The following is a 14,814-nucleotide window of genomic DNA, read 5'->3' on the forward strand; positions in this document are numbered from 1 at the left end:
GGTTAAGTCAGAAGATCTGGGTTTAAGTCCTGGTTATGCAACGTACTAGCTGTATGACCTTGACTAAGTCTTGGAGTCTATTTCTGGAACTGTTAAGTGAAAATAATAATAGTGCCTACTTCATATGGTCATTGGGATATAAAATTTGGCACAATGTCTGGCACAGAGTAAGTGTTCAATATATGATGGCTATCATTGTTTTTGGTGTTGAATGCTGGAACTGTAACAGAAAACTATCTTCCAGCCCTCAGGGACACTTCCTCGCTAATATACTTTAGCTGCCCTCTCTAAGGCCCCAGCACATATTCCCTAACCACTGAACAACTCAAGCCATCCTCTGGTCATCCTATGTGTACAAAAGTTGCCTTTAAGACCTTTTTGACCCATAATTACAGGACATTTATGAAGAAAGTCCATGTAAGCTTGGGAATCTCATCATCCCCTTGACTGCCCTGAATGATAAAAGAGTTTTTTAGGTAGGGAAGGATTATATTAAACTAGAACCTTCCCTAAGTGTGTTTTCCCAGAGGAGCCAGTCAACACCATCACCCCCTATCCCGAGAGCTGTAAGAAAACTAACATTTGCGTAAGATTTCTCAGGTGTCTCATTATTTTTCTCAAAAATTTTTGTCCCCATTTTACACAGACAGAAACTGAGTCTCAAGCAAGGAACCAAGTCTCAAGCAGTCATTTACTATTGGATCTGAGGCTCATTGCCAGTGCTATTTCCACATCTCAGCATCACAGCTGCAGAAACACACATACATATATACACATACCTACATGCATACATATACACATTTGTAGGTGCAAGCATACACACACACACACACACACACACACAGCACCCCAGCTCACTATTCTCCCAAATTTTGTTTGAAGCAGCCTTAGGAAGGCTCCAGTGCCCAAGGGAGCGACTAGAGCTGATGTCAGGCTAAGCTCCGGGGGGAACACCTTACCAGCATTCTCCACTAGAGGCCTGAGGCAGTTTTTGTGGTTTCCTTTGTGATGTGTCAACCCTTCCCTGGTGGCTCAGAGGATAAAGCGTCTGCCCGCAATGCGGGAGACCCGGGTTTGATCCCTGGGTTGGGAAGATCCCCTGGAGAAGGAAATGGCAACCTACTCCAGTATTCTTGCCTGGAGAATCCCATGGACAGGGAAGCCCGGTGGGCTACAGTCCACGGGGTCGCAAAGAGTCCGACACGACTGAGAGACTTCACTTTCACTTCCCTTTGTGATGTGTCACTCTGCCAGAGATCCCAGGCAATCCCTCCTGAACAATGCCCCCTCCCTACCCCTCCCATGAAACAGGTGTCATGCCTACCATTCTAGGACTCCACTTTGGAAATCATCTCCTGGGAACCAGGTGCCCCACTGAAATCTCCTGCACATCTGGAGTTCTGGCTACTAAAAAACCCTTGTTTGGGAATCTCAACGTGTACCCTCTCCTTCCTCAGTCCAGCTTGAGGTCAAGGTCCAGGACGGAAGTGACAGCAGGTTAAGATGGCAATGCATATCCCAGTCAGGGTAGGGACAGTCAACTCCTTGGAACCAGAGGCAAGAAGAGAGGAGGGAAGGCATGGTCCCTGTAGTTCCCACTAAGCCTGTGTCCATGCAGTGGGTCCAGAAGCCCCACCCTGCCATTGCCCTAGTACCAGTCAGCAAGGAGGGGAGATGACACCTCTTTATTAAGGTTAACACCAAGGAAAGCATTGAGAAGGAATACACAGAGGAAGAGGAAGGGCACACAAAGTCACCACTTGAGGAGGTGGGAGGGAGGCATATCAGTTAGGAACCCCAGGACAGCCACATGCTTCATGCCCTGGTTGTGGGGGAAAAGAGGAGAGGAGAGGGGAAAGCGTCATGAGAGCCTGGGGCTCATAGAAGGTCTGAAGCCCCCTGAACCTAACACCAGAGCCACAAGCCCTGCCCCTCAGGGCTCACACACTACTACACAGGTCAACACACATAATGCACACAAGACATTATGGAGGCAACACCGAGAGTCAGCGGGCAGGGAAGTATTGACAGGAAAAGGAACTGAAGTTAAGCAGGTATAGCCAGGAGAGAGTTTTCGGCTGCGGCCCCCAAGAGTCCCTCAAATGCCCCCTAAATCTGGGCTGTTGCTGAGCAATCCCCCCCCACCTCAAGTCTCTGCCTGTGAACTGGGCTCTTTGTTCTCTAAGCCCCAGTGAGTGGATAAAGCAATCCCAGATGAAGTCAGTGACAAGGCAGGATCCGCTCTGCATGCAAAATCCTAGAGGTTGAGCTATAATGTCTTCATGCACATTCAGAGCCAGCTCCTCCCAGCCCAGGGGCCCTCGGAACCCCATTCACCCAGATTCCTAGGGCTGCAGTTCCCTCCTCAAGCTTCTTTTACCAATCAGCAGCCGCAGAGGTCTGTGAGGGGGAGAGGCTTCTGCAGAACGCTGAATAGCTTGGATTTCATCAGAAGGGTAAATTTTCTGTTGCCAGAACAGAATACCCCCAATTCCTTAATTTCTAGGTAAATCGTTAGAGATTATTTGCCATAGTCCTAGATAAGTCCTTTTTCAGAATAGAAAAAGCAGAATTTTATTTACACAAGTCAGGGGTTCTCCTGTTGGCTGGGGCGGGGGAAAGGGCAGGGTAGGGGATTGGATGGGAGTCCAGAGGTGGGCGCTTCCTCTCCCGGAACCTCACCTTTCCGCAGTTTGCTACTTCTTGCTTGGTGAGGCAGAAAGAATTCTTGATGCTCCCAAAGTCCTTCACCCTATAAATGCTTCCTCAAGGAAGTCTCTTCTGCCTGACCCACAAGAGCAGCGGTCGGAGTGAAGCACGCTGCATCGCGCCGTTCAGTCCCCTTATTTACTCGGAAACCCAAAGTCAGCCCGGGAAAGTAGTGCCCCCTCGGAGTCCCCTCACAGAGAGGCCTCGCCTTCCAGCTGCAGCAGGGTAATGTCGGGCAGATCGAGGGGCTCCACAAGTGGCCCGTCCCCCGCTAGGAGGCCAGCACAGGGGCTCTCCGGGAGCTCACAGTGACTAGTGGGTGTGGCGGAGCTGGGCATCTCCTTTTCTTCTTCATCGTCGTCCTCCTCGTCCTCTGGATCGCGACCCAGCAAACCGCTGTCCCCGATCCCAGGCGAAGGGGTCTCCGGATCTCGGCGGGCGCCCGGGAAGTTCCCCTTGTTGCCGACCACGCCCAGGCCACCCTGGCGGGGCGCGGTGGTCATAATCTGGCACATGGAGACGATGGCTCGCTGGTTGGCGCACACGTCGTCCGAGAGCACCTGGATGTGCGAGGCCTGCTCGTCCAGGGCCCCCCGCATGGCCCTCACGTCCTCAAACAGGGCCTGCAGCTGGGCCTTCAGGTGCTCCATCAGTTCCTTCATGCCGCCGTTGTACTCCCCGGAGATCACGTCCCCCACGGCCGGCACGGTGGACACCTCCAGAGGGGCCGGCATATCGCCGCCGTCCTTGGTCATGATCTCCAGCAGACCTTCCTCCATTGAATGGCAGAAGCGGGCGGTGGCGGCTCGGGGTCCGGTCCAGCCCGGCCTCGGGGTGGGGGAAGGTACGGGGATGGGGAGAGGTGCCCGGAGGGGGTGGGAGGAGCCGAGGGAAGAGGAGGCTCCAGACAGGGGTGGAGAGGTGAGTCCCGGGCGGGGGGTGCCGGCAGAATCTGGGGAGGCCGGGAAGAGACGGCGGAACAAGGACCGGGCTACAGTCCCAGGGCCGGCGTCTCTCCGGCTCGCCCCGGGGCGAAAGCGCCCTGCCCTGCCTAGACTCCTGAATTGCACCCGTGTCAGCGCCGCCCTCTGGGAGCCAAGAGCGTCAAGGGCCCGCCGGTTCTCTGGGTCACAGGAGCGCTCGCACAGGGGGCCAGGTTGAGGCCGAGGCCAGCAGCGGGTCGACCTCGGGACTCCCCTTGGCCGTTAACGGGCAGCACCCGCGAGTGTGGTTGGAAGTGACAGAGGCGGGTCTCCCAGCGGCGCCGCGGATGCTCCTCTGTTTCCAAGGCGACGCACTGCACGTAAAAGACGTGTGTCTCCATGGCAACCAGGAAGTGGAGCAGAAAAGGGAGGACTGCTGGGAAGCTGCAGTGGGACTCTGGATTCTGAGCTTGCGGGTGGAGCGGGAGGGGAGGGGACGCTGCAGTGGCCTCAGCTGAGGCTGAAAGAGCGTGTGGCAGCAATGTTTAATAGGGAAGCATGAGAGAGCAGTTTGCTGCATAAATCCTCAGGTCGGGGAGACAACGTCCCTCCCCTAGTCTGGGTAGTAGACACCGAGCGAGACTACCTTGGAAGATTTTCACCTGCCCGCAATCCATTCCCTGAGAATGGCGTTACAGCCGAGTCCTGCTTCTCTGTCCTCCTGCAGGAAAGCAGAGAGGGTAGAGAGCCCGATGCTATTACCCAGACTTGAGCTGGGGTGCGCCGGCGCCCTGGAGCCGGCCCCGCCCGGCCTTAGCGGTGCAAATGCGCAGGAGGGCATTACGGAGGTTTCCGTCACTCCCTTCTGCTTTTGCAGTAAATCAGCCCTCACTGTAGATGAGATGGTATCGAAGCCGAGAAAAGATGGAATTCCCTCTCATATGAGACCCAATCGCTCCTACCCAGGGCACTGGGGGCTCTTTCAGGACGGTGAGGCAAAGTGCTTCAGTTTTGAGAAAGAAAGCTCCGTAAGAATAGAGATTTTTGTCTCCTCCGTGTCCTCCAGCACGGAATCCCCAGCACTTAAAATAGAACCTGGCTTATAGTAAGTAAATGCTCAGTACATTTGTTAAATGATCGCTTTAACAAGGACCACTGTGTCCCATTCCCTTGTCCAGAACTCTCCAGCTCACAGGTAGTGGATTTTAGGAGGCCTGAATTCAATTTTGTTTCGGCCATTTATTAGTTCAGAGACCTTGAATAAATCGTTTTTCTCATCTGTTAGTGGATCGGACTGGATAATATTTGGTAATATTATTTCTAACTCTGAGTAACACTGCGTCCGCTCACAGTTGAAAGGGTAAACTGTAGACAATGTGGGGAACGGATGGCGGGAAAGCCCGGCGGTGTGGGGGGATTATGTAAGGGTAATTCCCTGTCCCCAGGCCCAGCGTCCAGGTACAGACATGCACTGAGTGTCTCAACCTTTGTGACAACTCCTTTCTCTTTTTGAGGAGTGGAGTGGGAAAGGAGGAGGAGGAAGAAAAGTTGAATTTAATATATTTACAGATGACTTCAGATTGAAAAGCAAACAATAACTGGGCAGCAGCATACTAATAATGACCTTAATAAATTGGAGAAGCCATGTGATCAGAAACCAGAAATGAAGTTCACAAGAAGAAATAAATCTGGGGAAGAAAAATGATGTAACACTTCAAGATGGGGAAGAGCTGGGTTTGGGTGAGTGTTTTGTATACTAGTGGTTCAGTGATAGCAGATGGGTTACTTTGAGGTTTCCTTTGTTGCATACTCTAGTGATGAGGGGTGGGGCTGGCCCAGAGAAACTTTGCTGGCACTAAAGAACTTTTTGACTTATTCCTTGTCTTACTGCTATTAAAATAGAAATAAGTAAAAAAAAAGGAAGAAGCAGGCAAGTATCCTAAACAGTAGAATGTTTAATCTAAGGCATTGTTAGTATAATAAAGTATTATAAAACCCTTATAAAATTGATATTCCAAAACAAATGTATGAACAAATTTTAAAAACCTATTTATGTTCTATATATTGTATTTTCTATGATTCAATCTTATTTGCTTGCTCATTCTGTCTTTCTTTCATTCCACAAACTTATGACTCTCACCTTGGTTATCATCCCCACCTCTACCATGTGCCCCACAGGGTATTCTTAAAGCTGAGGAGAAGACAGAAATGCTTTTCTTTGGTTTCCCAAAGCACAGCCAAAGTGCACTGTTATCCACAAAAACAGACTTTACCGAAAAGGAACTGTAAGAAAGCTAGAAATATACAAGACATACAAAAACAACAATAACTGAGCTTACACAGCATGAGTTTCTGATCATACTATAGCAACCATATTCTTAGGGCTTATGGGTTCAACCCTGTGTGTGTGTGTTAGTTGCTCAGTCATGTCCAACTCTTTGCGACCCCATGGACTGTAGCCTGCAAGGTTCCTCTGTCTATGGAATTCTCCAAGCAAGAATACTGGAATGGGTTGCCATTTCCTTCTCCAGGGTTCAACCCTACTGTTCATCTCTCCCTGGAGGCCTTTGCTATAGTCAGGAAAAAAAAAAAAAAACTGGCATGATTTTCAAATTTTTGCCTAGATCTGTTGCTTCACATCTCTTGACCGGCACTTCATATGGATGATTTCACCTTGCTAGCTCCCTCACTCTTCAGAGAGGTCCTTGCCTTCTACCTACAAAGACTAACCCTGTCCCCAATACAGGGCCTTGCACATTAGCCTTAACCTTACATTAAATGCAGTCCCCATACATAGGACCTGGGTTATGCCATCATACAAGGCCCTTTGCCACTATTGTTGAGGATACCATGTATGTCAAGGCTTTCAGCATAAGATTACATCATGCTGCTCAGAGACGCTGGCATGAGGTCTGCTGAGAGTTCGGGGGGTCTGAGCCTAGAGGGAGGGGAAATTACTGGAGAAGCACAAAAGAACATGGGAAACAGTGCAGAGATCAAGGGGTGTGGCTGATCCAGTCAAGTTCCAGGTCAGGTATTTGACAGCCAAGGGTAGGTGGGATCTGGGGGTGTGGACTAGTCACAGGACTTGAACATACAAGGAGACAATTGGTGCCTCAGATTCAGAACCAGATAATTTTAGGAATTCTGTGGGAAGTTGACCTAAAGGGAAATAGGAGAAGGGTCTAGTCTCAGAAAAGCAAGGGGGCAGATGCAGAGAGTGGAGCAGAGCCTCAGTCAGCTGGCTGGGTTACGGAACTGAGCTCTCTGGAAGTCAGTGGCCTGGGGTTTGTTGAGTGGGTCCATCCCCAAGCTGAATGGGTACTCTGGCCACATCACTGGAGTATTCACACACAGCAAGAAAACAAAAACCCTTGTGCACTCTTCTCTGCTTCCCGCCTTTTTCTTGTCCTCTGGGAATCAGCTGTTCCCAGAATCAGCTGGGAATCAGCTGAGAATTAGCTGTTCTATTTCTTCATCCCAATCTCATCAGACTATGGGGGGGAAGAGACTCCATGCTGTATCAGTAAAAAGTCCCCATCAGGTACATCTAGTTCCAAGCTTTGAATTCTCACTAAACCTGTGATTCTTAGTAGTCTCTGCCATTTTCCTCTGTCTGCTATCTTGTATATCTCCAGTCTTTATTTTATATAACTTGTGTACTTTTTGTACTATAAATCCAGCAGTCATAATGAAGCTGCTAGCTTGACTCAGATCTAGAATGATGGTCAAAGTCAAGGAACAGCTGACTCCTGCACCACAGTTCTGCAATCCCAGACAGTGCTCCCCAAATGTAAATTTTATGAAGCTGAGTTGCCCTGCAGCCCATCTCAGCATGATACCACATTCAAAAGAAACACATCTAATAACCAAAAAGAATTAAAAAGCAATTGAGATTTTTATTATGGTCTCTGGAAAAACTCTAAAGGGGTTTACATTCTTAGCACAGAGAAAAACATCTTAAACTTCTCTTCCCTCCTGCTCTATTCATCTTGCTCACATGACCATAGCTGCTGCTACCCTTCTCTCTCCTTTCTCCCCAAACACCTCCAAACTTCCACTCAAGCCCGGCCCTTGCTTTTTCACTCCCCTGCCCCCTTTACTTCTTGAGCGTATTCCTTTTCTCTTCTGCAAGAAGTTCCTTGTCCTTTTCAGCTCTTTTGATTCTGTCTCTCAATCCCCTGATCTGCACAGGTACCAGGAGCCCCAGCTGTCAATGACAGGGGTCTCCTTCCAAGAGGATAAGAAAGATCAAGAGACTGAGAATACTCACATTGTTGTGGATTTTGTCTGTCACATAGACTAAATTTTCTCAGCATGAGAGAGTCGTTTGCCTGGTGTTACAGCCAACGTGCTTTCCTCATCTCCTCCACACTTGTACAGAGGAAATGGGCATGATCATTTGCAAGAATCCTAAACCATATGAGCCTCTGACTGAAGGGAGAGGGGTCCAACTGTGATGTCCCTACTGTCACAGACATGGTCATGAGGTGACATACACAGATACACACAGTCACACTAAAGGCCTGAGCTAGACTTTCAGTTGCTTGCTTTGTGCCTTCAACCTAATTTTAGGAATCCCAAAAGTCACCCCTCCCCATTTCTTTCTCACCCGTATTAACTTTACTCAGAGCAAAAATTCCAGGGGAACTTTCTAATTCTCACACAGTTTGCAGTACCACTGAAAATAACCTGTCATTTCAGTTAAACCCTGCTTGGCTGGTTTTCTTCATTGTCCACTGCAACAGCTTCTCTTGTATCAACACTTGCAAAGGCTTTTTCACTTTCGGTGCATGTTTAGTTATTTATCCTGTACCAGGCTAGACCTGACTAGTTCTAGTCCAGGTTTCACCAGGCAATTGGCCATAGATACAGACATTCCAAGATGACCTCTGGTGCAGGGTCTCATGTACCCTCTTCATGCATCCTCTCCATGTATCTTCTACCCCCAGAAAGTTGCCCATAGCTTAGGGCCTGGTTTGTCCCCGAGTCAGTATCCTTATCAGGCATGAATAGCGTTGCATCACCTGAGAACACCCACAGTTTCTGGTACCATGGTGCAATTTTTCTTGGCAAATTGCCTCTCCCAGAATATCAGTCAAATTTAGAGGAACTTATGTCCAAGTGTTTGGACAGGGTATGGACTATGGTATGTCTACTTCTGACTTCTTTTCCATTTAAAGAATTCTTAGAAATTGACTTATGCAAACTTCCAGTTCCCTTCTCACCTGTCATATCTTTCTACCTCTGACTTCTCTTCCATTTAAAGAATTCTTAGAAATTGACTTATGCAAACTTCCAGTTCCCTTCTCACCTGTCATATCTTTCTACCTCTGACTTCTCTTCCATTTAAAGAATTCTTATAAATTGACTTATGCAAACTTCCAGGTCCCTTCTTACCTCTCATATCTTGAGAAAGTCTGTAGACAATTTATCCAAAAATGTTCAGGTCTCACTCTTACTAATGCCTCTACTTATGCTCTCTCCAGATTTCTCAGAAGCCCTAAAAGTACAATTGAAAGTGGTTCCTACCACTTCCCTCTTGCTTTGAGGTGGTATTCTGAGGGCCAACAAGGCACTGCCAGCTGCACTAGTAGAGCACCCACTGAGAGGGTGCACTATGGTTCTATTCAACACACACAACTACACTAGTGTTTGTGATTGTGTCATGAACAGGGTCCCCTAAATGTAATCCACATCTTCAAAGGACCACAATGGTGCTGCACCTTAGGCAGAAGTGAGGAGAAGGGCCCTTTCTCCAACTTTTTCACTGAGGCCCTGAAGCCTCTGGTTTAAGAAGTCTTACAGGAAACCAGCTCTATCTTCTGTGGTCAACCACACACTCAGTTTATAGATGCAGTGCCTGTTTTGTTTGTTTCAAGGCACAAGGATCCCCTTCATTCTAGAACTCTCTAGTCCTTCTGCTTTATACGTCTCCACAGCCATTAACATCCGTGATACTGTATTTTTATTTGTTTGTTTATTTATATATTTATTTATTGTCTTTCACCTCCCACTAGGAGTGAAGTGAAAGATCCCTAAAGAGCCATTAGGGCAGAGGTTTGGTTTTGCTCACGGCCTGGTACCTGGGAGGTGCTCAATAAATATTTGTTGAATAGATGAATGAATGAATCCATACCTAGAAAAATAAACATCTCCCTTAAGGACACCTAGCCTGCAGAGCTCCAACTCTGCCTTATCTTAGAGAGCAGGTTATCTATGATTTCAGCCATCTACTTCTATAATCTATGGCTTATGTTCACACAATTCAATGGCCCTTTTAGTGGCTTTCCTTGAATAAAGGAATACTTACTATAAGACACATGGAAGTCCCCACCTCTTGCAAAACAGAAAAGTACTTGTAACTTTGAAATAAGAATTACCATATAGCCAGCCACCCACTGGAATCCCCAGTGGCATATTCTGCCACCATCCCCTTCAGAGTCTCAAAGGTTGGGGCCAAGTTTTAGTCCAATGTCAAGGTCAGAGGATTGCATGCTCCCCCCCCCCCCGTCAAATGTTTGAGAATGGAATGATGCCAAGCCTGCATCCTGTATGTCACAGAGAAGTCCTGATTTATACTTTTATTCTATTAGAGACAGCCTTCAAAAAAGTACCCTGCCAATGGTTATAAGATTGGTAGCTAACTGAGAAAGGATATTATTACTATGCTGTAAAGATTACTATGCTGTAAAGTTAGGGTTTCTCTTCCCTTTGAGTTCCTGAGCTGATAGACTAGTAATTTAGTGTAATGTTAGCTCAGGGTGCTTTATACTATAAAAAAAAAATTGAGGCCTTTTTGTCCTCTCCTTATCCCATCCTTACTTATGTTATAAAAACAAAACAAGCAAAAACTCTCCACATTGACCAAATATATAAGAAATATAAAGATCAGTTTTTCCAGGATAGTAAAATCAAATTAAAAACCAAACATCAAACATAGATCAGAAAAGCAATATTCTAGGAATTGAGGTTAGTCTTCAGTCACTATTAGTAGGACAATTTCAATAACAACTTGCTGTTCTCAACAGTGTTATCTAGGTCTCTAAGAAGCAGAGGGCAGTTTCACTGATAATTGCCCAGATCAAATGCATTAATCTGGAACTCAGTTCCCCTCAGAGGGCGATCCTGAGTCACATATCTAATCTCCCGTTCATCACATCTCATCTATCACCATATCACACACACTTCCAGGTGCCTCATATTTTATTAAAAATCAATTCCAGCTTACCAGGGACATTAGTGGCTTTTGCTTTTCAACAGAACAATGAGTACCATCTGAGACACTTGCCAGTGTGAAAGACAATAAACTGCCCACAATTTTACATTATTAGATCATTGAAATCACTGGAGTTTCCATTGTAATGAGATCTCTGGGACATAAGGTCTCTCTGCTTCATGCTTGTGGATTTTTATTAGTGTTTCGGGAGCATTCTTTTCATAAAAAGAGTAATTAAGGAGACAGATTCTAAGGAGATGGAGATGGAGCATGGAATGATACCAGGGCTATAATTTGAGTCTAAGGTCTAAGGGAATAAAGGAAATAATCAACAGAGATGAGAGACGAGGAAAAGCTAGGAGAGCCTCAACAAATTTTAAACTCTGAAACCAGCACAGTGGATAGAGGGCAGCATCACCCCCTGATTTTACTATGAGGACAAGAAGCAAAATGAAGTATTTAAGCAAATTTTTTAGAGCACTTTTTTGAGAGTGCCAGATAAGTGAGAGAATGGAGCTTGAATTTCCTTTCTAGGAGGACTTGAAAACTGGGAGAGTCTTACTTGTCTGAGTTTAGCTTGGAAAGAAATTGGTTTATTTACCCTTAAGACCAGTTCTATGATATTTTGGCACCCCACTGCCCACATTTGAACCACAAACCCAAAGCTTAAAGAGTCCTGAAGTGACTGTGTATATTTCAAAATAAGATGTTCGGTAGTCTCTGATCCCATAGACTCTTCTCTAGTCCATTTCCTCCTCCCCTTTTCAATAGGCAGGGCCATCGTTCAGGCCCTGGTCATCTCACTCCTGGAGGAATGTGAGAGTTCCACTTTCAGCCTTTCCTCTGGCCCTCCCTTCATTTCTTCCTGCACATCACAGCATTTAGAGAAATCTACCTTAAATTCAGGTTTGAGCCTTTTTTTCACAGCTTAAATATTCCCTAGATTTCCCATAGCTTCCAGTCTCTTTCCCACTCCTTTCTGCCTCACAGCTTGCCTTCTCGAAGCACATACGCCTAGCACGCTTTCATTCCTCCCTACCGCATTCATGCTGCTCTCTAAGTTTCCCTCATCCTTTTTTCTCTTTCCTTTTCCTTTGGGCCTTTATTAATTGTGAAAATATAATGCAAATATATAAAAGTAAATAAACCTAACACATAAAATTTAGTGAATAAAGGCAATAAATGCACAATCATTCTCTCCAGGTCAGGAAATAAGAGTATTGCAGTCATCTTTCCTCCCCATCCCAGTGTACCTCATTGCTATGCTGAAGTCAAAACTCTCCCTCCTGTGAGAAACCACTATCTTGATTGCCATGATAATAATTGTCTTGCTTTTCTCTATAGTTTCTCACATATTTATACATTGCTAAACAATATAGTGTAATTCTGCCTGATTTTGAACATTATATGGATGGAATCACGATGAATTTATTCATTCACTTGAACTTTATATGAATGGAACCATACATTTTATTGTTTTGTGTCTTGCTTCTTTTTCACAACATTTGTCAAAGTCATCAGCATTTTGGGGATACCTGTGCTTTGTTCATATTTGTTGTTCTACTGTATTCCACCGCATGAATATGCTGCGATGTATTTATCTATATTCTACTGCTGTGTTCTACTACTGGAGAAGGAAATGGCAACCCACTCCAGTGTTCTTGCCTGGAGAATCCCAGGGACAGGGGAGCCTGGTGGACTGCCGTCTATGGGGTCTCACAGAGTCGGACACGACTGAAGCGACTTAGCAGCAGCAGCAGCAGCAGCATGTTCTACTATTGGTGGACATTTCCATTGTTTTAAAATTTAGGCTATTATTGGCTGAATATTTTAGTACATATCTTATGGTGCATATAAAATTTTTTTTGTAAAGTGTATGCATACAGATGGACTTGCTGAATCACAAGATATGAGCTTCACTCTATTAGAAAATATCAAATTGTTTTCAAAAGCAGTTTTAATAGTTTCCACTCCACTAGCAGGATGAAAGATCTCATTACTCCACAATCTCTCCAACATTAGGTATTGTCAGACTTTTAATTATAAATTTCTCTCTAATATAGTAATCCCAAGTGTCTAGACAGTGCCTGGCTCATAGTATGCATGCATTAAATATTTGTTGAATAAACTAATATTTCTTAATTTCCAAACATAGGAATTTTGTGGTTATCTTTATATTAATAGCTTAACTCCATTGTAGTTAAAGAACCTTTCCTGTTCAATATCAATCTTTGGAAATTTGTTGGAATTTGTCTAATAGACAAGTTGTTTGTAATTGTTATATATATGCATCAAGGAAGAATATATGTTTTGTGTTTGTTGGATGCAAAGTTTAGAGACATCCATTATTACAAAATTTAGAACAAATTTATAAAATGTTTATTAAAATTTTTATACCCTAAGTGATTTTTCTATACATACTATAAATGACTAAAAAGAGGCTTTTATAATCTTCTACTACATTTGTGAATTTATCCTTCTGATAAATGTTTTGTAGTTCTGATAATTTTTGCTTTATATATTCTAGTGCTGTGCTGTAATTTAAAAATTTATCGTATTTTCCTGGTGACTTGAACAGTTTTCATTATTGGGCAGTTTTCTTATTCACCACTAATGCTTTTGCCTTAAAATAACTGATATGAATATAGCCATATCAGCTTTCTTTTGAATTGGGTGCATGATTTCTCCTTTTTCATTACTTTCAACTTTCAAAGTTTTAAGCGTATTTCTAATAGCTAGCATATTTTGTTTCATTTTGCTTTTTGTCCATTTTGTCAGCCTTTTCTTTTATCTAGCTCATTTAGTGCAGTTATATTTAGTATTAATAATTTGGATTTAAACCAAATTTGTGGATTTATCTATTTCTCATTTCTGTTGGGTTTTGCTTCCTATATTTTGAAGTTATTTTATTAGATGTTTAACAGTTTAGGATTGTTATGTCCTTTTGCTGAATTGACCACTAAAATCATTACAAAATGGCCTTTCTTTATTTCTAGTAAAATTCATTGCTCTTTACTTAGTTCAATATTCAGGGAGCCACTTCAGCTTTTCTTTTTAGTGTTTGCATGCTATATACTTTCCATTTCTTTTCTTTTGTCATGTCTGTGCCTTTACATTTTATGTAGCTTTCTTATAGACAGAAAGTACTTGAGTTTTACTTTTTATCCAACCCTACCATCTCTACCCTTTAATTGGAATGTTTAGATCATTTATACTTATTATAACTGTTAATAGAATGGGTTTCAGTCTATCATTTGCTGTTTTGTTTTCTATTTGTCTTATCTTTTCTTTGTTTCTTTTTCCTTATTTCCATTCCAATGTTTAAGCAAACCTTAAAATTATTTTTTTTACCTTGGGTTTTGGCTTTTTAGTTCTTGCTTTTCTCTTTGTTTTGTTTTGTTGTTAATGCTTTAGAGCAGTTCTTTTCCAATAGAATTTTCTGTGAAGATGGAATTCTATATCTGCATTGTTTGGTATGGTAACCACTAGCCACATATAACTATTCAAGACTTGAAGTATAGTTAGTATGACTATGGAACTGATTTTTAAATTTTTATTAATTTTAATAGCCACGTGTGGCAAGCAGCTGTTGTATTAGACTGTGTCATTCAAGAGTTTACAATATACATCCTTAACTTGTCACAATGTAAGAACCTTACAATAACATACTTTCATTTTCTCCTTTTTGGTTTTGTTGTCACACATATTACTTCTAAATAAGTTAAAAACCTGAATGCACTTTATTTTTACTTTAATCATTTACCTTCTTAAAATAATAAAATTTGAGAAAAATATTTTAAAATACTTTACCTAGTATTTATCAATTTTTGCATGGTCTATTCTTTTATATTGATCCAAATTTTCATGTTATTTTTTTTCTGCCTGAAGAACTTCATTTAGCATTTCATCTGTTTGTTTAAAATGGTCTTTATTTCATCTTTATGTGTGAAAGAGATTTTCTCT

At 43.7% G+C, this 14,814-nt stretch overlaps 2 protein-coding genes across 2 annotated transcripts in view; one reads left to right on the forward strand and one right to left on the reverse strand.

The window, feature by feature from the left end:
* Positions 1-1,666: 1,666 nt before the first annotated feature.
* Positions 1,667-4,841, reverse strand: CCDC184 (coiled-coil domain containing 184). Its single transcript, XM_061416320.1, has one exon. The coding sequence runs from the start codon at positions 3,486-3,488 to the stop codon at positions 2,901-2,903; it is 588 nt and encodes a 195-aa protein (XP_061272304.1). The 5' UTR covers positions 3,489-4,841; the 3' UTR covers positions 1,667-2,900.
* A 381-nt stretch (positions 4,842-5,222) lies between these two features.
* Positions 5,223-14,814, forward strand: part of ASB8 (ankyrin repeat and SOCS box containing 8) — a 31,279-nt gene continuing 21,687 nt past the window's right edge. Inside the window, exon 1 of the mRNA XM_061416316.1 lies at positions 5,223-5,372. The gene's annotated coding sequence lies outside the window, so the exon portion shown is untranslated. The remainder of the gene's footprint in view (positions 5,373-14,814) is intronic.

Source organism: Bos javanicus, chromosome 5 (assembly GCF_032452875.1).
Source record: "Bos javanicus breed banteng chromosome 5, ARS-OSU_banteng_1.0, whole genome shotgun sequence".
NCBI lineage: Eukaryota > Metazoa > Chordata > Mammalia > Artiodactyla > Bovidae > Bos > Bos javanicus.

Bases quoted from the DNA above. Each gene is read 5' to 3' on its own strand.
- CCDC184 (XM_061416320.1), bottom strand. From the start codon at position 3,488: ATGGAGGAAGGTCTGCTGGAGATCATGACCAAGGACGGCGGCGATATG.